The sequence below is a fragment of the Clinocottus analis genome, unplaced genomic scaffold (genome assembly GCF_023055335.1).
Source record: "Clinocottus analis isolate CAN_PGR_092001 unplaced genomic scaffold, fCliAna1.0.p SCAF_4, whole genome shotgun sequence".
In the NCBI taxonomy this organism is placed as follows: Eukaryota; Metazoa; Chordata; class Actinopteri; order Perciformes; family Cottidae; genus Clinocottus; species Clinocottus analis.
The window spans coordinates 21,590,257-21,611,452 of record NW_027176153.1 but is presented as its reverse complement, the minus strand read 5'-3'; the positions used below and the strand labels follow the sequence as shown (position 1 = coordinate 21,611,452).

The 21,196-nt window shown below is 43.0% G+C and overlaps 4 protein-coding genes across 7 annotated transcripts; 1 reads left to right on the top strand and 3 right to left on the bottom strand.

Annotated features, from left to right (window-relative positions):
• Positions 1–250: 250 nt before the first annotated feature.
• slc52a3-1 (solute carrier family 52 member 3-1) lies at positions 251–4,142 on the bottom strand. 3 transcript variants are annotated; one of them, XM_068597903.1, is made up of 4 exons: positions 3,810–4,142; positions 1,768–2,801; positions 925–1,048; positions 251–674 (listed from the first exon to the last, which is right to left on the bottom strand). In XM_068597903.1, exons 2-4 carry the CDS (start codon positions 2,772–2,774, stop codon positions 462–464), a joined length of 1,344 nt encoding a protein of 447 aa, XP_068454004.1. In that variant the 5' UTR covers positions 2,775–2,801; positions 3,810–4,142; the 3' UTR covers positions 251–461. The 3 variants fall into 3 exon arrangements, with proteins under 3 accessions (XP_068454004.1, XP_068454003.1, XP_068454002.1); XM_068597902.1 differs by having other exon boundaries at positions 1,768–2,860; positions 3,693–3,835; XM_068597901.1 differs by lacking the exon at positions 3,810–4,142 and having other exon boundaries at positions 1,768–3,104.
• A 2,168-nt stretch (positions 4,143–6,310) lies between these two features.
• On the bottom strand, positions 6,311–9,581 carry LOC137800264 (ubiquitin-conjugating enzyme E2 variant 2-like). 2 transcript variants are annotated; one of them, XM_068597385.1, is made up of 4 exons: positions 9,513–9,581; positions 8,355–8,503; positions 7,725–7,850; positions 6,311–6,993 (listed from the first exon to the last, which is right to left on the bottom strand). In XM_068597385.1, the coding sequence occupies exons 1-4, from the start codon at positions 9,538–9,540 to the stop codon at positions 6,847–6,849; spliced, it is 450 nt and encodes a 149-aa protein (XP_068453486.1). In that variant the 5' UTR covers positions 9,541–9,581; the 3' UTR covers positions 6,311–6,846. The 2 variants fall into 2 exon arrangements, with proteins under 2 accessions (XP_068453486.1, XP_068453487.1); XM_068597386.1 differs by having other exon boundaries at positions 9,519–9,557.
• A 2,898-nt stretch (positions 9,582–12,479) lies between these two features.
• peds1 (plasmanylethanolamine desaturase 1) lies at positions 12,480–16,229 on the bottom strand. Its single transcript, XM_068597384.1, has 6 exons — positions 16,000–16,229; positions 14,867–14,986; positions 14,600–14,691; positions 14,367–14,511; positions 13,996–14,208; positions 12,480–13,872 (listed from the first exon to the last, which is right to left on the bottom strand). The coding sequence occupies exons 1-6, from the start codon at positions 16,133–16,135 to the stop codon at positions 13,751–13,753; spliced, it is 828 nt and encodes a 275-aa protein (XP_068453485.1). The 5' UTR covers positions 16,136–16,229; the 3' UTR covers positions 12,480–13,750.
• Positions 16,230–18,392: 2,163 nt separating this feature from the next.
• cebpb (CCAAT enhancer binding protein beta) lies at positions 18,393–19,833 on the top strand. The gene has a single exon (XM_068597834.1). It carries the CDS (start codon positions 18,477–18,479, stop codon positions 19,395–19,397), a length of 921 nt encoding a protein of 306 aa, XP_068453935.1. The 5' UTR covers positions 18,393–18,476; the 3' UTR covers positions 19,398–19,833.
• The last annotated feature ends 1,363 nt before the right edge of the window (positions 19,834–21,196 follow it).

Genomic DNA, 21,196 nt, shown 5'->3' with positions numbered 1-21,196 from the left:
ATAGTTCAAAGAAACAATTGATTCCACTCCTTTGTTTATATCCTAAATATAAAGCTCGAGTCAACAGCTGGTTAGCGTAGCATTAAGACTAAAAACATGGCCACAACTAGCCTGCCTCAATCAAGTTAAAGAGAAAATTTTACCAGCAGGAGTTTAAAAAACACACTCCAACTGTGATGGTCATCAAGAAGCACTCATAGAGTACACAACTTCAGGACCACAACATCTCCATGTGTTGATTGAGCATGAATCATAAAAGGTCAACCGGTTGATGATCTGATGATTAGCGATCAGTAGAAGGGCTCGTAGGTAGATGTTGTACTTTTAACAGAGCCGAGTCTTTATGCTTTGTGGTGTTGATCTTTTCCTCAACCGTTGGGAAGAACTGGATGAGCTCAAACTTCTTCTTTCCCACGAGAGCGTCTCCGGCCTCCTCAGGAATGTGGCTCTCAGATTCACTGTCACAAAGGACATTGGGTGTTGCAGATGTCCCCTGACTTGAACAGCTGGTAGACACTAACCAGCGGGAACATGGTGAGCGAGCCAACCAGCGAGCCCATCTGTGTTGCAGCGCCGCACCAGACCAGGGCGCTGTGGCTCCGGTCCCTCAGGATAATACCCACCATGACTTTGACATAAGACATCGTCCCAACGAAGAAGAGCCATGAGAGCACCTGGTGAGGGCAAAAGAACATAGAGGACTCATCTGAATGATGATCTGAGACATTTATTTTACATCATTTGTGCCGAAGTAAATCAAAGGATTTTATATTCACACCCCAAACATGTTCCATGTCATCAGTTATGAGAGTAGAAAGAGTTGCTCAATACTCTTTAACTTGAACTTTGCCACTGAGAAATGTTTTCTGTGTATTTTCTTTCTCCGCCACTCGTGGTGTTACGCATGTTTCGAGTCTCACGTACAATGATGGTCTCTCCCGCCACGGACCCTTGAAGCAGAGGACATGGACTCATAGCCGCCATAGCCATGTTATAGCTGCCGAATCCCGTCCCCAGTGCCGTCAGCCCGCCAAGAAACACCAGCGACCTGAAAACAACAGCGGTGTGTTATCAGTTTCCTCATTCTACTTAGAGATAAGAGACAAAAGATAAGTTATCTTTCAAAAGGATAGTTTAATTGAGTCGTATTTTCCCACATAAACAATGTGCCATGATGTTCATTTAATGTGCTTCTGCACAAGCTTCAATGACTCTGTACAATCAGCATTTCTTTCATGTCTTTCGGACAAAATAAAGCGTGTTCCTGAGGTTTACTTTTATTAAGACAAATTAGCCAATTAGCAAATTAGCACGGGCACTTACTGTCAATATCCATAAAATTTACCAAGTCTCTTTTTTTAAAATTATTTTCCCAATTTCTTAGCTACAAGTCCTTTCTGTCCAGTACAGGTCTGGAAATTTGGATTAACGGTATCAGAAATATGAATTGTAAGACTTTATATTTTAAAAAATGATCGTCCCTCTCTTTTGGTTATGAGTTTTGTTTCAAATGTTGAATGGTTTTTGAACGAGGTATTGCTCTGTAACAGAACTCGGAAGTTCAATGACGACTGTGGATTTTGCCCCCCCCCCTCCAATCCCCCATCACTTATACTGGAAAAGCATTGGAAAGGGATCTCTTCCAGACCAGTATGGACATGAGGACCCACAACTGCAAGTAAAACCTGGTTAAATGTTCAAATAGCTATTGTTTTAAGACGAGTAAACCTAACCTTCTCTAATCTAAATCTATACAATAACCTTTACCTGTTTTGGAAGAACATTGCAATGGTGCAAGCCAACGGGTTGGCCACTGAGGACAGCGCAGCAGAGAGGTGGTAGGCCAGGTTCCCGTAGGACTTACAGGAGTACGTCTGCACAGAGGGCAGCAAGCCGTTGGTGCCGCAGTTAATCCACACCACCATGAAGTAGATGAAGGTCAGCTGGTACGCAGAGAGTTCTGAGCGAGCCAACAGAGGCTTGCTCAGCGCCGCCCCCTCACTCTGGCTTTTCACGCCCTTTTCGTCGGTCTCTGCTCCGGGGTTCTCCAGACCGGAGCGGACGGCCGCCACGGGGTCCGCCACGAGGTTTTCGGTTGAAAACTCAAAAGTCCGAGGAAGCCTGTTCAGCGCGACAAAAGCAGCCAGGCTCACGCACATCATGACCGCTAGGAGGACGAAGAACACCTCTGTGGAAAAATTGGGCGGAAGATACTCTGTGTGCGATGACCACGAGCCCCCGTCCGTGTGGTTTCCCGCCGTCTGAGACGAGTTAACACATTTCCCGAAGCCAACACTTTGTGCCAGAGCGAGTACGCCAGGAATGAATCCGCTTAGCCCCTCCCCGATGAAGAATGTGGTGATGTATTTCGCTGGAAGCTGCATCATGAAGGGCAGAAAGGTCACTGAGGAGGTGCAGTCCACCAGAGAGAGGAAGAAGGTGATGATGAAGAAGGCGGTGCTGTGCGATTCCCCCGCCACTATCGTGGTCTTGTCCCAGAAGAAGACGAGCAAGACGCAGGAGACGATGCCGACGGAGAGGAGGCAGTAGATGACGACGCGCTCTTTCAGACGACCCGGGTACAGTTTGTGCATGAGGGTGACCAGCAGAGGCCCCAGGTTGGCCAGCTGGATGATGACTGTCAGGTAGGACGGGAGCGTCCAGGCCTCCGGCAGAGTGTTGACGATGACCGGCAGCTCCACCCACAGACCATTCACCGCCACCCAAGAGCCCAGGCCGAAGGCACAGGCCAGCACGTGGACCAGCAGAGCCATGGTGCGGCCGGATCAGTATGAAGAACGCTTGGAGAAGAAAAAGAAGAAGCCTCCCCAAATGGTTACACCGAAGATGTGTGTTATACCTAGAACATAAAGTCATAGCATTACAAATAAACTGTCAGACTATCTGTGATTTAGTTCAACTAAAGTTACCACAAATGAGCAATTGGGTATGGAAATCAGAGTTTCTAGCCGTGACAGGATGTGGGCTGTGGGGGTGTGGAGGGTGCAAAAGAAAATGATCCAGGATGTATGTCAGCTGGAGAAGCAGGAGGAACCACGTAGGCCACTTTGGATCGCCCAATAGCCGAGTTTAATCTGTTGACAACCCTCCACCGTCATCCGAATGCCTACTGAGGTGGGCCAGAGCAACTAAGAACCAATTAAATGTCAACCAATGTCAAATGCATGTATAGTTCTTTAGTAAAACAATAGTTCCCTCTTCTAAAATAACAGGAAATTTAAAAAAAAAAAAAATCACGTGTTGGAAAAGCCTTGCTTGTTGGCCGAGGCAGTGAATTCCTAATTATTCATGTGAGCAGATGTAAAAAATCTCCCGTGCATCCATGTATCAAAAGCAAGTTAAGGACAAGTTTGTTTTTTCGTAGATGAAGCCAGTGGGAGATCAAGTCCCTCCTGACAGAAACTAACAGCAATGTAATTTGAGTTCACACCCACGGAGCGCCCCACATGTCTGAAGCAGCTGATACAATTTTCACATCCCTTTTCACACTTCACAAGGAAGCCGACTGACAATATGGACTTCTACGCTCCGTCTCTTGGCGCGATCGTAGCTTCCACGCTGTCGTGGTGATGTGTAACAACAATACAGAAACTGTTTTGCATGTTGGTTCCAGAAACTGTCTCAAAGGCATCTACCATAAACAGTAGTATGGATTTTAATAATGTACTCACTTGAGATAATGGAAAGAACGCGTGGTCTTCCTACAGATTATGAAGGACTTTAGAAGAACAGAAAGTACAGCGTTTGCCAAACTAAACTAACAATCTGCCTTTTCGACATGTACTTACAAGTTCCTTCAGTCCCTGGAGGCGTCGAAGACGACTTGCTGTCATCTTTTATAAGACCTGTTCTTATGTACACACACTGATGAGAAACACGTGGGGCTTCTGGGTAGGTCAAAGTCCACTCCATGTTGATCGGCTCCACTGGATAACAGAGGGATTCAGTGTCTACATCCACTGATCTTTACTGCACCTACCTCTTAATGAGGTCAAGTCCATTGCCGAAACACTCCAAGGTTCAATTGCCATTTTTTTCTGGCATACTTTTTGCCTGTCCCCAGAAGGAAAACACAATGTGCTGTAGTCGCTGTTTATTTCAGACTGCCCAAGCCTGCAGTGCCTCACACTGGCCCCGGATGGATCTGGCACTGAGATCTCGAGGAGGTTCAACTTGCACACAGCATTTGTTGCACAAGACTCCAATGCTCTCGCTCCAAAAGTTGCCAAATTGTTCCAGGGAAGTCAACACTTCCTCATTCCTTCTCGGCAATCCAAAGAGACCTCTGTCCTCGTGGAAAAGCCCACACCATCTGCCCCGTGTTGAGTGGGTGAATCGAGCTGATAGAGTTTCATTGTCACCAAGTAAAATCCAGATTTATAGTTTAGTACATTTTCGGCCATTGGTTTGTTTCTTATAACTGATTTTACAGACTTTTTCCCAGTGGACGATTTGACATGTCACAGGGTCTAAAAATGTCATAAAAATGAATGATGGCTGAATTTCACGTCACTGCTTCAGTGTCAGGGTCCTGGACAAAAGGATCCCTGTTTCCAGAAAATGAACGTAAAAAGTGTGTAAGCAATCTCACGGCACTTTTCACAGGAAACAGGAAACGTCAGAGCAAAAAGTCACAAAAGTCAGGAGGAATCATCCTCTGCTGAACATGGATGTCTAAAAACTAATTCATGGCAATTCATCCAGTCAATATTTCAGTTGGAGACACGGAGCCATATGAATGGTATTAGTAACATGTGCTTTTCCTGAAAAAGGTCTAATTATAAAACTATATACTGTTGTTGAATTGGACCCAAAAATGGCTCAGTACTCTACTTCTGCAGCTGCATGGCACGATCATTGCACCTTAAAAATATGTATACTTTAGTTTTAGTATATATATTAGTATATGTTAATGTATCACACTTCAAATGTATTGTTGTATGTGTTTCATTAAATACACATAAGACAAACATTTCCACAGTTTGTACATATATGTATATTGAGTTTTGATGCAGTTACCAATACAAATCAAATTATACATAACTATAATATTGCATATATGCTACAATGAAACACACTTAAGGAATATTTAAGGTATTTTCAGTGCTGATTTCTCAGCACTGAGCTATGGTGCCTATAATAAAGTGGGACTCTACTGTTGAGCCTGAGGTACCGTTTTTAATGTCTTTTTTTTAACTTTTTCTCACATGTTCTCAGTTCTGCTTTTCACTTTCACTTCAGGCTACAGTGTTTTCCATAACACACACACATGTTTGCTATTGGTACACATTTGTATTATCCTGAAACCAACAAACTAGTTTTCTTGCCTGTGGACTTGTACAACTCAAATAAGACTTATCTACAGGAGGGTTCCCAAAATATGATCTCAGCACAACCACAGAGACATGTAGAACTGCAAGATTATACTACTAATAAAGATTACTTATACAATGATTAGATCGGAAAATATGTTTACAAAGCGATTGACAAAGAAAGATCTGGCACGGGGCAATATAATCATAGAAAATGTAAAATACACAAATATATATATATATGTATGTATGTGCATTGAATATTATGATTATTATAATTTAGACATTTTATTTTGTCCTTTTTAAGGAGAATGTGATGCTTCTTACTACTTCTACTCCACCACCTTTTAAAGCTGTTGTATATTCTGACATTATTTACTTGTTGCTTTACAGATTCAGAGTATTTAACCTAAGTAAGACTTTGCAGGGAGAACTTTTACTTGCAGCAAAGTATGTTTTTGTTATAACTTGTTATCTGTATCTTGGCTCAGTACAATTAAACAAGATACAACATGTTAATTCAAGAGTTTAGGTGGATTTTATTTCCCTTCAGGCAGAGCCGGGCCAGCTGGTTCTCCGTTTATGTGAAGCCAAGTTAGCTTCATGTAAATTGTCTCATTTAACTTTAGAGAAGCGACTAAACGTTGTGGTTTCTAAGTGCTAACACAACACTTCTGCTGAACCTGTGAGGGTAATTAAAGAGCAGAAGTTATATGAATAAACACTGTACATAAGCGAGGTCATTGTGTAAAAATATCCATATAAACTTTCATGACTAACACCGTGAACAACACAAATGGATGAAAATGAATTAAGATTTAAGTCAAAATGTACATGGGTGTGTGTGTGTGTGGGGGGGGGGAGGTGGGGAATTGGTAATTTGTAGACCTTGAAAGAAGATTATCAGCCTGTTGCATGTAAATGTGTGACGTGGATTTTTTTTGTTACAAAAAGACAACACACAAAAGAGGTACACTCAATAAGATTATTTATGTTATTGTACAATCTGCATTTTTAACAAATAATAATAAAAAAAAAAGATTAGTAACATGTACAGTATTCAAATGATCATATCTGGAGTGGACTGAGGACTCCGCCTGCCTCGTCACATCGAGTCCACCCAGAGCTCCAGTGATGGGGAGGAGGGGGTGGGGGGGGGGGCTGGAATGACTCATGAATGCTCAACAAGTGTGTGTTTACATATAGATGTGTACGCATATTTACCTGTACCTGTTATTGTATATGTCTGCTGGTTGTGTGTGTGCGAGTGTGTGCGCTTTTGTACATAAAAATGTGTATGTGCTTACGTTTGGATGTATCAATTACTATAGACTGTGTATACATATATGTGAGTGCATGTATGTGTTATTGTATATGTCTGTAGCTGTGTGCATGTGTGTTTTCAGGTGTTGGCATGAGGTGGGATGTCACATGGGGGAGAGGTTGAGGATAAAGAGATGAAAGCAAAATAAAAAAAGAGTTGAGGAGCAATGGAGGCAAAAGTAGCAGGGGCTCAATTGTTGTAGATCTGGCCCTCGGGCGGCTGAGGAAGCTTCATGTTTTCCTTGCAGGTCATGAGCCGTCGCAGCTCCAGCAGCACCATCCGGATACTGTAGGAGTTCTGCCACTTGGCCAGTGCAGTCACTGCGTTCGTGTCAACCTGCAGGACACAGAACAGGTAAGGATGCGTGGATGTCTTCTGCATTACAAACAACTAAATATATATCTCACCTAGAATGCGACCGTTCTCAATGAACAAAATGTTGGACGTTTACGGTATTTTATAGCATTTTCTCACTTGGGTCTTCCTTAATGACAGTCCAAACCTAAGTTTGATTAAGCCTGCGTTGACGTAAAGTGGGAAAATGGAGACACATATGAACAACTTAAGGTAGCGCGACCACTCGCAAAAAAAGAAGTGTGTGTTCTCTCTGCTCTCCTGGGGAAAATCATGTCGGCCTCACGTGATGTTTATCTTTCTGTGATGCTAAATTAAAAGCAATATACATACTAAAGTTCAAGTGAAACTAATCTAGACTTGCTCCTTCTGGCAGACGCTAAACGGTTTCTCTGTCGGGTCATGTTTCCAATTTTTTATTTTTTGTATTAGCATGAATGCAATGGTTAGCATTAGCTGTGAGTGGATTCAAGAATAAACTGAGAACAGGAACTCTCTCATGTGCACTAACCGGTCTACAGAGCAGGCATGACCGTCTTCCTTTCCTTGTATACACCTTTACTCAATACATGCCAGTCTATTGTGTGAACAAGCTTTTTTTGCTGCATACACATACTCTAAACCAGATTGTGTTCATTCTCCCAATCTATTCATCAGTGTAGCAGGAACCGGATCAAGAGCGGTATCACTTTCGAAATAGAAGATTTACCTACCTCACCGCTGGAGGTGTGCACGCCATTTAAGTTTATCTTCGTCACAAATTTGACAAACGGTGGTGAGTCCGGGTATTCTGGCCCACACACAACTTTCAGATTGTACATCCTGTTTTCGAAGCTTGTCTGTGGACAGAGACGGGTAGAGAGAGAGAGGCAAGTCAACACACGCACACAATGTCAACACACGCACACAGTGTTCAACCCCAAATTTTGGTTACGTCAAGAAAAAAGGAAAAAAAACAGTAAATGTGTTTCATGAGCCAGCTGCAGTCTGACGTACGTCCATGTCGGAGGTATTATCTAGTTCTATACATTAGTTCTGATAACATTTTCCAAGAGAGTCTTCCTAGCATACATATAAGTAAATATTACCGTTACCATCTGAAAAATCACTTGATTTTCAGAAATAAATGTGTGACTTGTGACTGAGGACTGTGTTTTATGGTGTGCAAACTGTTGCTTCCTGTTGTGATGTCTTATCGTTACATCAATGTGTTAGTGTGCCACTGTCTCAAACTAATGTAGCGTTATTTGCGTCACACTCTTGACAATTTGTTCCCCTTTCAGCCACTTTAAAACACATATTGCACCATCCTCACGGCAGTGTTAAAAAGTGGCAGCACTCACCCTTGTGGGGCCGAGGATCACGCCTCTCCAATGTGTTAAGGTCATGTCATCGTCATCCTCCAGACCCCAGCTCACGGTGCCATCTCCCACACCTTTCTGGCCTTCCTCCAGCTCCTCCAGGAGCCGGAAATTGCGAGGGACTTTGACAACTGTTTGTGGGGACACAAAAAAAAAACACAACAAAGTCAGACTGTGCTCACACATGCACTCCGTCGAGCAAGCAACCAAAACTGTATGTGTGCAAGAGCTTGTACAGAGAGAACTTGAGAACAGAGAGCTTGTACAGAACTTGCTAGTTATAAAGCCTGCAGAGTTCATGACTCATTCAAACCACAATGAGAGGGGGGGGGGGGTAGGAACGCCTTGGTTTGACGGGCTTTCATCCGCCTTTTGACTGCACTCGTGTGCCCAAATTTGGCATCTGGCTTCGACGATGCTGCATCATTTGGCCTCTGCAGTGAGATTATTATGAAGTGCTGCAACGTCAACGGAGCCATGCAAACAAACAGTCACGGTGCCGCAACCCAGCTCGGATCACATGCATCTCCCGAGCCCCATTGATGAAACTCTGTATGCATCGCATTTTCTAAGACAAATATAGAAGAAGAAAAATGTGCCGTCATTGTTGACATGACAGGTGAACGCGTGCACCAAGACTGAGGCTGCGTCGCCATCTATAGATAGCATGTCACGGTGTGGCTGTGGCACTTCGTTGTTCAGAAGCCACGGTGGCTAATCTTAAACCTTAAATAAGACTAAACCAGACTAAGACAGTTGCCGTTAGCTGTGCTTCACTAGCATCGGCGCTGAACACCATGACCGCGGTGACTTACGGTGTGAAACCAAAGCCGACACGGTACACAGCTACAACAGACGCAGATGGCCGGCGTTGAGCAGCTCTGAAACGACAGCAAACCCCCGTCGTCGGCAGTCTGGGTGCAGCTCGTTGCCGTTGTAACTAAAGTTACGTTAGCTTAGCTCGTAGCATCGCTTCCTATTCATTGCGTCCAGAAGCTCAAACTTCGCGTTAGCTGGGGTTTTTTCACGCCTCTGACGCGTCGGTGGACATTCAACCTCATTGCGAAGCTTAAAAGACACGTCGTGATATTTAATTTGTCCGATTATTTGGTTTATGTTTGTGATATATTTCTCTCGTACATTTACCTGATCCGGCGGCGACCGCCATCTTGTCGCTAAACACAGCGGAAGCGCGCACGTCGTTTTGCTTGTGGCCATGTGCGTGCGCGCGGAACAAACGCAGAGCATGGCTTCCTTTGTTGTCCTGGTGGCGAATTAGGAAATGAATTGAATCCGATACGAGGACGAAACTGTTAAGTATTGTGCTTAAACAAATCAAAGTGTGTGAGGAAAAGTCTTCATATTTCATTTGAAATGCACAAACTATTAGCAGGCTCAATCAAAACAAACATGCTGGAATAAATAGGCCTGAAAGAAGGACTTCCCAATAGGCAGCACATTAATAATGCATAGGCCCTTTTCATTGCATATATTTTAACTTGTCATAGTTGGGAAAGAGCCTCCAATAACAGGTACAATAGTATGTAAATAATCTGTTTTATGACTGTGCATTTCTGACTTTGACATGTCAAAGTGTCCTTAAACTCCTGTGGCCCTCTGCTGCAGCTGTCGGCTCCTAAAAGAGAGATTGTGCAAGCCGGACAAGAGGAAAGTAACAATTTAACAATATAAAGAACGATTAAATTAATCATATTACTTAAGAGAAGGGAAGATAACACTATTTATCAAGCGGGAAATTACTGTGCAGCAGTTGTAATACAAAGTAAAATACTAAATTAACAATAAGATGCAAATCCCAAATCAGTATGGACAGTACAATATAAACAGGCACATACACACATACATACACAGTATGAAATTACCTTTGAAGTATAAGAGCACATGGAATGATAATACTATTATATTGCACATTACGTCCTGTAAGTTGTAAGGAGTTGAGTTGTAGTGATTAAAAGAAATTCAAGCAATGAGACAGTTTTCCAGAGAGTACATAGAGCAACATTAAGAAATCAACTATGGCAGTAGTAATAATCAACCTTTTATTTAGTTTATTTATAAATACAGTTTAACATATACATTGTCAGTCTCCTGAAAAGGAAGACAACCAAAAAGGCATCAAGGCATTATTCTGATATCGAAAAACTCCATCACCACCAGCAAACATAACCAACGACAACATCCACCAGATGGGTCTTACCTCAGAAGGCAAGAGAAGGGCAAATTAAACTCAATGAATAGTTTTCCTATTTCACTGGCAATAAGTAAAGAAACAATCAGAGAGAGGATAAGGCCATTCAATAAGAAGTCCAGGGATCAATTCAAAATTGATTTCAAACGCAGTGTGTTGAACGTACCAACAGCGACTGCCCACCCCATTTACCAATAATTTAATTTGCCAGCACAATTTCCAATAAGAAAATATTCAGTCACAAAATACCCTTCAAATACACTGGCATCTGTCTCTAAACGAGACAAAACAAACGCAGCTTCATCACAAACCTCGACAAGAGGCCGAGTTAACTGTACTGCTGTAGAACCTATAATGCATTTACATCATTCGACTACCTTGGCCAACAGAAGAAGGAAAAGTGTGACTGAAACAACTTTTATCTGTTAAAGGCCTTGACCTGTTGTTTTTCACAATTGTATAATAACCTACTTAACCACAATCCTTAGATCATCTGGAGAATATGAATGAAGAATAAGTTAATGCACGTTCAATCTATACTCACAACCAGACTCTCAAACTATGACAAAAAGCGATGATGGCGAGTCTGTGACCAAGTTAAGATTGTTATGTGCAGCTTCTGAGCTCACCCTATATATTTATTGCAATGTTTGTCAGTTGTAGCAATCTCCATACTTATTATGGCATGTCTAGTATTTATAACCATTATCCTTTAATATTGTATATTACAAAAACACAAAATGTCGTTAAAGTTGTTATTACTTTTATATTATCACAAAAAGCAATTTAATGACGTTCTAAAACATCCAGGAGAGCCACTGGCAAAAAAACTTCTCTCCATAAAACAAGTTGTCTGTCCACCTTGATGCAAATGGGTCGAGTGTCCAAAACTATATTTTACTTAATACTTATCTAAAAAAATGCTACAACAGTAGAACTTCTACGCAGGCCTTCTACTAGACAATCTGTTGTGTATGTCTGCTGTTGATCTATGGGGAATAATTGTATATAATAAAGAGAATATAGAATATTACATTATATAAAACAAAATGTTGGCTTAAAAAATAATTATAACCATCTACTATAAGTACAATATCAAGTTCACAAATTCAGGGTTTTTTCACTTGTGCAACCCAACTAGAGAAAGGCTCCTTTAATTTAGACCTAAAAAGGATTTATTACATAACATTCTGATAATTCTAAAACCTGGGACCACTTGGTCAAAAGTTTCTTTTAAAAGCAGCACAATTGTCTTCATATGGAAGGAGCACCAACTCAAAGGGGAGCTGGCGACCCGGTATAGTACATGTTGCACGCATGCACGCATTCTTACATCTGTGTCGCTTATAGTACATGTATTTGTGTCATGCTGGTGAAGTAGCACATTTTTTAAGCTCACGTTGTCCAACTGAAATAGCAAATATGTGTTAACTAGTAGAAAAAGAAAGGCGTTTTAACCTAATCAGATGAGTTAAGACATATGGTTAAGGGCCTTGTAATACACTGCATAGTTATTCGCTGCACTAAACATTTACAAATTACTGACTTAAGCATTCAAAACAATCTTCAACATAATCAAGGCGTGAAAGAAATTCCTGGATGGTAAGCGGCCACCGAAGCCCTTGTAACATCCCCCAAAATCTGCTTGGCACAGTTACCCGGACGGTACGCGGCGGCAGCATTACTCACAGGGAATGTTGCGCTCTGAAAGTGACAGCTCCTTACCGCATTACACAAGAATAGCAAGACGCGAGGAGTGAAAACAATGTCACACACTGTTGGCACGTAGCTTTGGAGAAACTGTGTCCGACTAAGTAAGACACGAATCCCCAGAAAGACAGATAAGCGGTTGCAACAACATCAAAAAAGACAGGAAATGAAACAAAACAAAGATTAAAAAAAAAAAAAGACACAAGTACTGCATCTGCGGTGCGTAAGGCAGCGTAACAAAATTGTCTGTCTCTTTCCTGCGATCCGTTTTTTTTGTCAGGAGTCAAATACAAACTAAAAAGGTTTATCAGAGGACACATGATCATGGACTTGGAGGGCCGGCTGACTCGGCAGAACAACATGACACATGAGTGTTTGCCCAAATTTCTGAATGGCTTACCATCAATGCGGACGACAGTTACATATATTTCAAAAGCCACCTTTTCAGATCCAATTACTCATCTTCTTTGTTTCCGCCATCATAAAAGACAGAACTGCAAACTGTTCCAATGGTTCCAGATAACGTACCACATTTCAATTAAAATGCCAGCTTTGAATCTGACAGCAATAGTAGCAATTTGGTTGTTTGTTTTTGGTTTGTTTGAATTAAAAACCCGTTTTCTGAGCTGTCAGATCTGTCATTTAGCATCCTGGATGGATGATTTAGGAGGAGCACTGAGTCTTCTATTGCAACTGTTGTCATTGACTCGAAGTGACAAATCCATGACTAAACGATCAAACAGTCTCATCACCTCTCTTTCACAAAAACAGCCCAAAAGCGTGCAGCTGAACCCAAATATCAAGAGATCAACCAATGTAACAGTAATTAACTATTTTGTTCTTTAGTCAACAACATTAGGAAGGCATCCAAAAATCCAATATCTCCCCCCAGCCGGACTACTTGCCATGGCCTAAATCCAATGGTGTTACTTGCACAAGTTGGTCCGTGACTTATCCAGAGATATTAAAAAGCAGAGCCAAATATGACTAAACTTTTGAACAGTTCTGTCTCTGGAGGAGAAAAAAGTGAGTGTTCACTCTTTCAAGTATTCTTTTTTGGGGGGATTATTCGACAGGAAATATTTTTTAATCTCCTTGGAAATCATTTCAAATCATCTTTATCTGACTTTAGAGCATCTGAATATACCTTCTGAACAAATGCATTTTGCAAACCACCTCAAAAAAAGTGATGAGTTGTTTCAGACACACAAAGAGTTGAGGATATATTGCGTTTTGAAATAAGGATCTTCACAAGTGAGTAAAGAAAAAATTCCATCAACAGAGCCCTCCTCTTGTAAAACAGACAAAATGTGCAAGACTTAAAGCTATGGCATCAGAAAGTGTTTGTTAGTTTTTCTTTCTATGGATTACAGTTTTTGTGAGGTGAAAAAAGGGGGGGGGGTGAGGAGCCCAGACAGAGCCAGGGTCTTCTGAGGTAGGGTGCAGTCAGCCTGCGGCGTTACTTGACTTTTTGAGCCCAGTTCAGGTCGTCCGCCCTCGGCTTCTCTCCAGTGACACTCTGGATAAGATCTTCCAGGTTCTTCCAGAAACCCAGCTTCTCCAGAGGGTAGTTCAACCAACCTGGAGAGACAAAGCTCAATGACAAATCTGCCCCGACTCGCATCCCATGAACTGCGAGCATCCCAGCCTCAAAACACGATTTACACGCCCATTTGAACCCGTGCAATTATAATGAAGACAAACCTGTCGTGATGCAGAAGTACGTCTCGTGAGGCGAGACGTGATGGACGCGGTGGTGCTTGCGGGGGAGGATGACCTGGCAGTCCTGGAGGAAGACAACCCAACGAGGCAGGCCAAAGTACGTGTGCGACCACTTGTGAATCTGGTTGGTTAGGGTCACAAAGATGGCTAGTGCGAACAAGTAGCAGTACCAGGGGTAGTTACTGTAAATCTCCACTGCGAAAAAAAAGAAAGAAAAGGAGACAGAAACTCATTTGTTCAGTGCATTTCTTTTTCCTCGTCATTGAAATCGCATGAATATTGCATGGAAGGAACGGTTTAGAAAAGGCGGACGGAAGGAAATGTCAGATTCTGTTTGTTGATACAAAACTCACCAGGGGAGAGGGTGAGGAAGCTGAAGGCCATGTTTGCCAGGGGGACTATGGTCAGCATGCAGTTGTCACCATTGGTCTCAATGAAGTCGTGACGGGTAATGGCTGTGGGGTCGATGTGGTGCTCTCGAAATGGCCGTATAAAGGCCTGAAAGACATGAAATACCCATTGTGAATGCAGGAAATGTCCTTTAAAAAAAGAACATTATTTACAGTATAAACAATGGATATCTTACCTTTCCAAAGATGGGCAAATCCACTGATCCCCATGTATCAGCCCCCCAGTGGACGAGTCCTGATGCAAAGTCGGCGGTGAGTATTCCCGCCACTAAAAATGAGTTTGAGGAAGAGGGGGGAAAAGCCCAGAAAAAAAGGATGACGAAAAACATTCAAACAGGCTGAAGGGAGAACAAACAACACTTTGTTTGGACTGCAGCTCTTTAAAACAACAGAAGTCATCACACCAACAGATCATTAGATAGATAGTTTCAGTCAGCACTCACCAATGCTCAACACGATGTACCACAGATGTCCCAGGTGGAAATTGGCAAGAAGGTGAATGAAATTGAAGGCCATGAGAGAGAAGCAGAGGACGACACATAACCACTCTTGACATCTTTTGCCTAAAAGAAAAAACACGAGCTGACGTATTAGTGTGATTCAACACATGAGCAGCAATTCCCGATAAAACATTATCAGGCACATTATGTCTACAGCTCCTAAACATGATGTGACATGATCTACACTAAACATCCAGAGGTTAGTAAACAAGGCCACATGATTAACTATCAATTGCTTCCTTACATCAGCGAGGACACAATCCTCTGCATTTTGCTTGTTACATGACCTGAAATACCTGTCCAGGTCATATAACTCAAACTGAGGCTCCAGTTTTAGCGGCAAAACAAATAAAAGAAAGTCTGATCACCAACTCTTGTCATAGTGGTCAGATAAGGTCCTCAACTGATACGAGGAGCTCAAAAGACATGAAGTGTTTGTACACTTGGGCAGTGAAGGCCTTTCACTTCATGCATTGAGTTAAGATGGTATGAATAACAAAATCTAGGGGTATGAATAAAGTAACCTGAACACAGGACTGGCTCTAGCATCTATAAAACTAATCAATAATGCTCATGCATTGCTCTCAGAGTGACAGTCTGTGAGCTGTGCTGAGAAACCAACACTGTTATGAAAAGGTCACAGCAGCTCCACAGAGGCAGAAGCAAGAGATCCTTCACCCGCTGCCCGACATGTCAAAGAGGACAACAGCGACTCAAACACAAATGCAACCTCAAGCTCGTGATTCCTGTTGAATAACAATAAAAGTCTGACTGTGGCACGCACACGCGCGCACACACACACACACACACACACACACACACACACACACACACACACACACACACACACACACACACACAGCTGTCGCTCGTTGTTACCGGGCTAGTTCATGTTAGCAGTTAAAGATAAAAAGGGTCCTCTTGATGCGAATTTACAAGTTTCTTTTTTTCTTTCTCAGTTCGTAAACGTTACTTGGTGACAGCGCTATGTAAAGCCTGTCGCTCGTGGCCACTTAAACCAGGGAGGGGGGGGGGACAAGTCGGTGAGACGGAGCCGCTGCGGTCGATTCACTCACCTGGTGAGTACAAATTAGCTAGTTCTCGGGCCCCGGCGTGTTGTGGACCCCATCTGGCCGAGCCCCGGCCCGGTGTCTCGGTCTCTGTGCTCCGTGTTTCCACTCCACACCGGCTGTCGGTAACCATACTCGCCATTTCTCCACTGTGGGCCCAGCCCCTTCAACGAGTCTCTCTCTGCTCGCCGTCAGTAACCAACGGTATCATCTAGTTCTCAGCCCACAGACAGCGTAACGTTTTCAGCCAATCGGGGGAAAAGTCGTTGAGCGCAGCAGCCAATCACCGTCAAGGAAAATGTTCCACGAACACTCGATTGACCAATGGGGGGGCTTGCGAGGGCAAAGACCGCATTTCCTGACTCCACCCGTCCTGCCTGGTGCCTGCTCTGCTCACAGCCCTCTGCTGGGTGTACAGTAGATCGAGCTCTCTCTCTCTCTGCAACAATATACATGCTGTCAAACAACAGGAGGTGTTACAGCGACACCTGTCACCCGTCACATTCTGTGACTCTACAGCTCCAACCAAGTTCTGGAAAAAAACATTTCGGCAGGTGAGGCATTCACGGCGAAGCAATAGTGGACGAATTCTTGAGACTTTGGACTTCAATCAAAATTAAAAGTTTTATTCACAAACTTTAAAAACTCAATTACAATACAGTGGGGATTATGATCCATATGATTACTCGTGTTCAGAGGGAAATATTACATGTTTTACTCCTGACCATGTATACGAGACAGCTGGAGTAGAGTTATCAGATCAATATGTTGCATACAAACTGAAGCTTATACTATCACATGCATTGTTGGGGGAGAGTGCATTAGAGACAGCTTTCAGTATTGACTTTTGCTCTAAGCTTCCATGTTAGTATGGCTATGGGATGGGAGAGGGGGGGGGGCACCATTTTTAGTAACAGCAGATACCAGTTGTACAAAAAGATAGATAGATACTTTATTAATCCTCAAGGGGATATATATATATATATATATATATATATATATATATATATATATATATATATATATATATATATATATATATATATATATATACACACACACACACACACACACACACACACACACACACACACACACACACACACACACAATAGAATACAAATAAGTGTGAAGTGTGTATTAAGGAAATTCATGTAGGTGGGAAAAAAGACAAACTGGAATAAAGTCACTAACTCTCTTATAATTCTGGGAAATGCAAGCCATGTTTTTAAGACCCAAGTGTTTTTGGCTGCGCACCAGTGAAACAGTTTATGCAGAGATACGCATGTCCTAAATATTTATATTACCTCTGTTGCTGTAATACCGCTTGTGTGCATTCCCAAAGCTCACCACAAGATGGCAGTAAGGCCTTACAATAAAACGACAGCACTTCAGCTCTGACTCCTGATGGCAGTCTACGTCAAAAGACTTGATCGTCAAGGTACGAGCAGCTAGTGTGCACTTGAGCTCATGAGGCGAACTGAGCATGTGTGTGTGACACACCAATACATTTGTTCATACATCGTGTGTGTGAGCTCCTCATTGTTAAATGTTAATGTCCTGAGATTAACATCGTGAAGCCCAGCGACACATTGATGAAAACAAAAACACCTTTCAGAGTTTGAGTCATACATCAGGCGGACTAAACGCCTAACACCCACCCTGACCCTCATGCAGTGTTGGAGTGGATGTGTCATGTTGTACAGTTTGACCACACAACAAGCAATCTGGTATAAACAAGTCTGTGTTTGTGTTGTGGGGAAACAGCTGTCTGGAGATATGTCTCGAGCTGCTTTCGTGAGCCTCGACGTTCCGGCGTAATTACGCATGAACTTGGTTGCGAGTCGGATTTGTTTTCCATGATTGTCGAGTGGATGAGATGCGGCTGTAGAGGGCGTGGGGGACGTGTTGTCATCAAATGCTGATATAAAAAAACATTATGTTGTCGGTGTTAGTCTGTATTTTCACTTTTTATTTGTGTTGTCTCAGTTTCATTATATAATCCTAATACTGAAAACCAATTTATGTCCATTTCCACTCTATATTTTGCTGCTGCACTCAAAGTCTAGTCACAAGTGAATGTCAAAAATTCCACACACAAAAAAAAACTAAACAGATGAACACAAATACATAGTTACATACAGGAAGGGTCCTCCAAAATCAGCACATATTGTCCGGTTGGCTCTTCGCTGCGCGTCACACACCTGCTCAGCTGAAAACCCCGCCCCGCGCGTCTAATAAAACCCCCCCGAGACAGGAAGACTTGTCAATCCCTCCCAATACAAGATCACAGCTTCTTCAAAGTTGTTTCTCTGCGTGTTGTCACAGTCAGTGACACGGGGAGATTTAAACTCGCTGCAGTCAGACACTTCAGCCATTTCACAACTGAGGCAACTGAATCCACACACAAAAAAAAAGAAGAACAATCTGGGCGTCTCATCTCAGCCCTCCATGCTCCTTCAATCCGGCGGGTGTTAAGATCCATGGAAGTGGCCGGCTTCTACGACGACGGCGCCTTTGCTATTCACAGTCGAGACAGCATTATCAGTCCCGTCAGCAACGGCTCATACTGGAGGGTCGGCGACTCGATGACGGAGCTTGGCATTGAGGAGCGCGAGAGAGCGATAGACTTCAGCGTTTACCTGGACTCAGCTTTGCACAACTGTCCGCAACTGGCGGCGCAGACGCACCACCAGCACCAGCAGCAGCACCAGCAGCACCAACAGCAGCACCAACAGCAGCACCAGGGGGACGTTTTCTCCGATTTCCTGGCGGAGAATAAGCTCAAGAGAGTTGCGGCTTTACAGAACTACAAGAACTACTCGCTGTTGAACGAGCTGGAGAGCAGCCAGTGCGACAACTTGAGGGACCCCAGGGAGCCCTACGCGCTGGGTTACACCGAGCTGCAGGAAACCCGCGTGGATAGCGTGCTGAGCCCTGAACTCACCGGGAGCCGCTACAGAGCCGCCGCCGCCGCGGCTGAGAGAGACGACAGTCAGAGAGACGCAAATATGGAGAACGGCTCGTCTGGTTTCTACATCCATTACCAGTCCACCAGCGGCAGCCTTGGGAACATCTCCTCCGCGTCCTCGACCTGCTCCAGCCAGCCCGGCACACCTGGCCCGTCAGGTAAAAGCAGGTCCCCATCACACAGTGGCAAAATGTCCTCCGGGAAAGCCAAGAAACGCCTGGACAAGGACAGCGAAGAGTACCGGGTGAGGCGGGAGAGGAACAACCTCGCGGTGAGGAAGAGCAGGGACAAAGCCAAAGTGCGCAACATGGAGACTCAACATAAAGTGCTGGAACTGGCTGCAGAGAACGATCGTTTACAAAAGCGCGTAGAGCAGCTGTCCAGAGAGCTGTCCACCCTGCGCAACCTGCTCTCTGCCACCGGACAATGTTAGAGAGAAAAAGCCTCCACCAGAGACTCCCAAAGCGGGCCACTTTGCTGCTCGTCTTCATCATCGATGGACTTTAGAGCTGGAGGTGATCCACTGAACAAGTGTTGGAAACGGTACGCTTCACAGGTGAAGACAGCGGCCACCAGTTTACAGGGACAGTTGAAATGGGACTGAAGGAGTGGGTTGCATGGATTGCGCAATCATTCACGATTCTTCACATGTCGCCGTAGCTTTATTCTCAGATGTAATTTTGTGTATATGCAGTATTTCGGTGCATATTTTACATACACGCGAGTGGATTTCTACATTTTTGTGTATCTGGAGCAATGGTTGTTAAGGGAAGAGTTGTGCTGCAGTGAAATGATGCAACTCTTTGTAATAGTATTGGCAATGAATGAAATAAGTCAAATTATTTAATATTGAATGGTTAAATGCTTTAAATGTACTTGATATTTTATTGAATTAAACAGATTTATACTTTGTCTAAACAAATACATTTGCAACTTCTTTTTTTCTGTCATTTTTGAAGTAGGTGCAGACAGGGGTGTTGTGCTCGCCTTACATATTCACACACTCCTCGTCAGATTGTGTGTCACAGTGTGTTTCACTTACAACATTATACTGCAGATGAATGATGGTTCGACATTAAGGCTGATTTGCAATCTTTTAATTCAGGTCATCATGGCAAACAATTGAAAGAGACATCTACAAGCTAAAGGTTTTCTGGACAATTGTATATATCTAGTCTTCATCAATGAGGCTAAAGACATTTTAATAATGCCTCAAATCAACATCACAATACATTATTATTTACACAAAGCAGCAAATGTCATTCAGTGATTCGCTCAGTGCCGTTATACAGTGACAGATCCTCTGTTCCTGAATACATAATAAGGATTGATATGCAAAACCGTGTCTTTCTATTGCCGTTATACAATAGAAACATGGTGGGATTCCTCATAGTACCAGACTGTCCATACTATTACGTGGTAACACTTAATGTCAACGCAATGCATTCCTGTGTTTACTCATGTATTGTCCCACAAGTCATCAGATTCTAAAATACATCCAACCAATTTACACTGAAACGATACTGCTGAGAGCAGCGGAAAAAAAAAAAAAGAAGAAAGAAAGACACACTGCACGTAGCACCGAAATGTTAGCTTTATCTTTAGCGCACAACTCTGTCAATAGTCTGCTGGGTCCACTGGCCTAGCGAGGGGTTCAAGGTTGCTTAGAGATTAATCAGCAACTAACCTCCTCACACCACTTCAGGTCACGCTTCAAAAAGCCAAAAGACCATAGCTGGGAGGCCAGATACCAATAATCCTTAGCAAACCTTGTTTTAGCCTGAAGTGGGGAACACTCAGCAGAAAATGAAGAAGTTAAAAAATGGGAGTGACGACGTTGGTTACACCAGACATAGTAGATAAGTCGACTACTTGTTTGCAGTGGAATTTGCCGAGCAGTTAGACTGCATTTCACCGCACAATAAGAAACGTATCTGTCTCAAACAAGCAAACCCCAGACAGAGAGGATAAAGAAAGAGGCACGGTGGGATTTGTAAATGATCCATGACAATTCAGGGTGGGGAATGTTTTTCTAACTCAGCAGAAAGAAAAAGGCAAATGACAACACCTCGTTTAGCTGTTCAAGAGAGAACACGCATGTGCTTTATGGTTATTAAAAAAAAAGTCACTTTATATTCTCTGGAATAAAGTGTAAAAACTGTTGCTGGTTTTGGGCTTTGAAAGATGACATTTTGAGCAGAGTGGATGTTTCAACACACTAAATGATGGAAC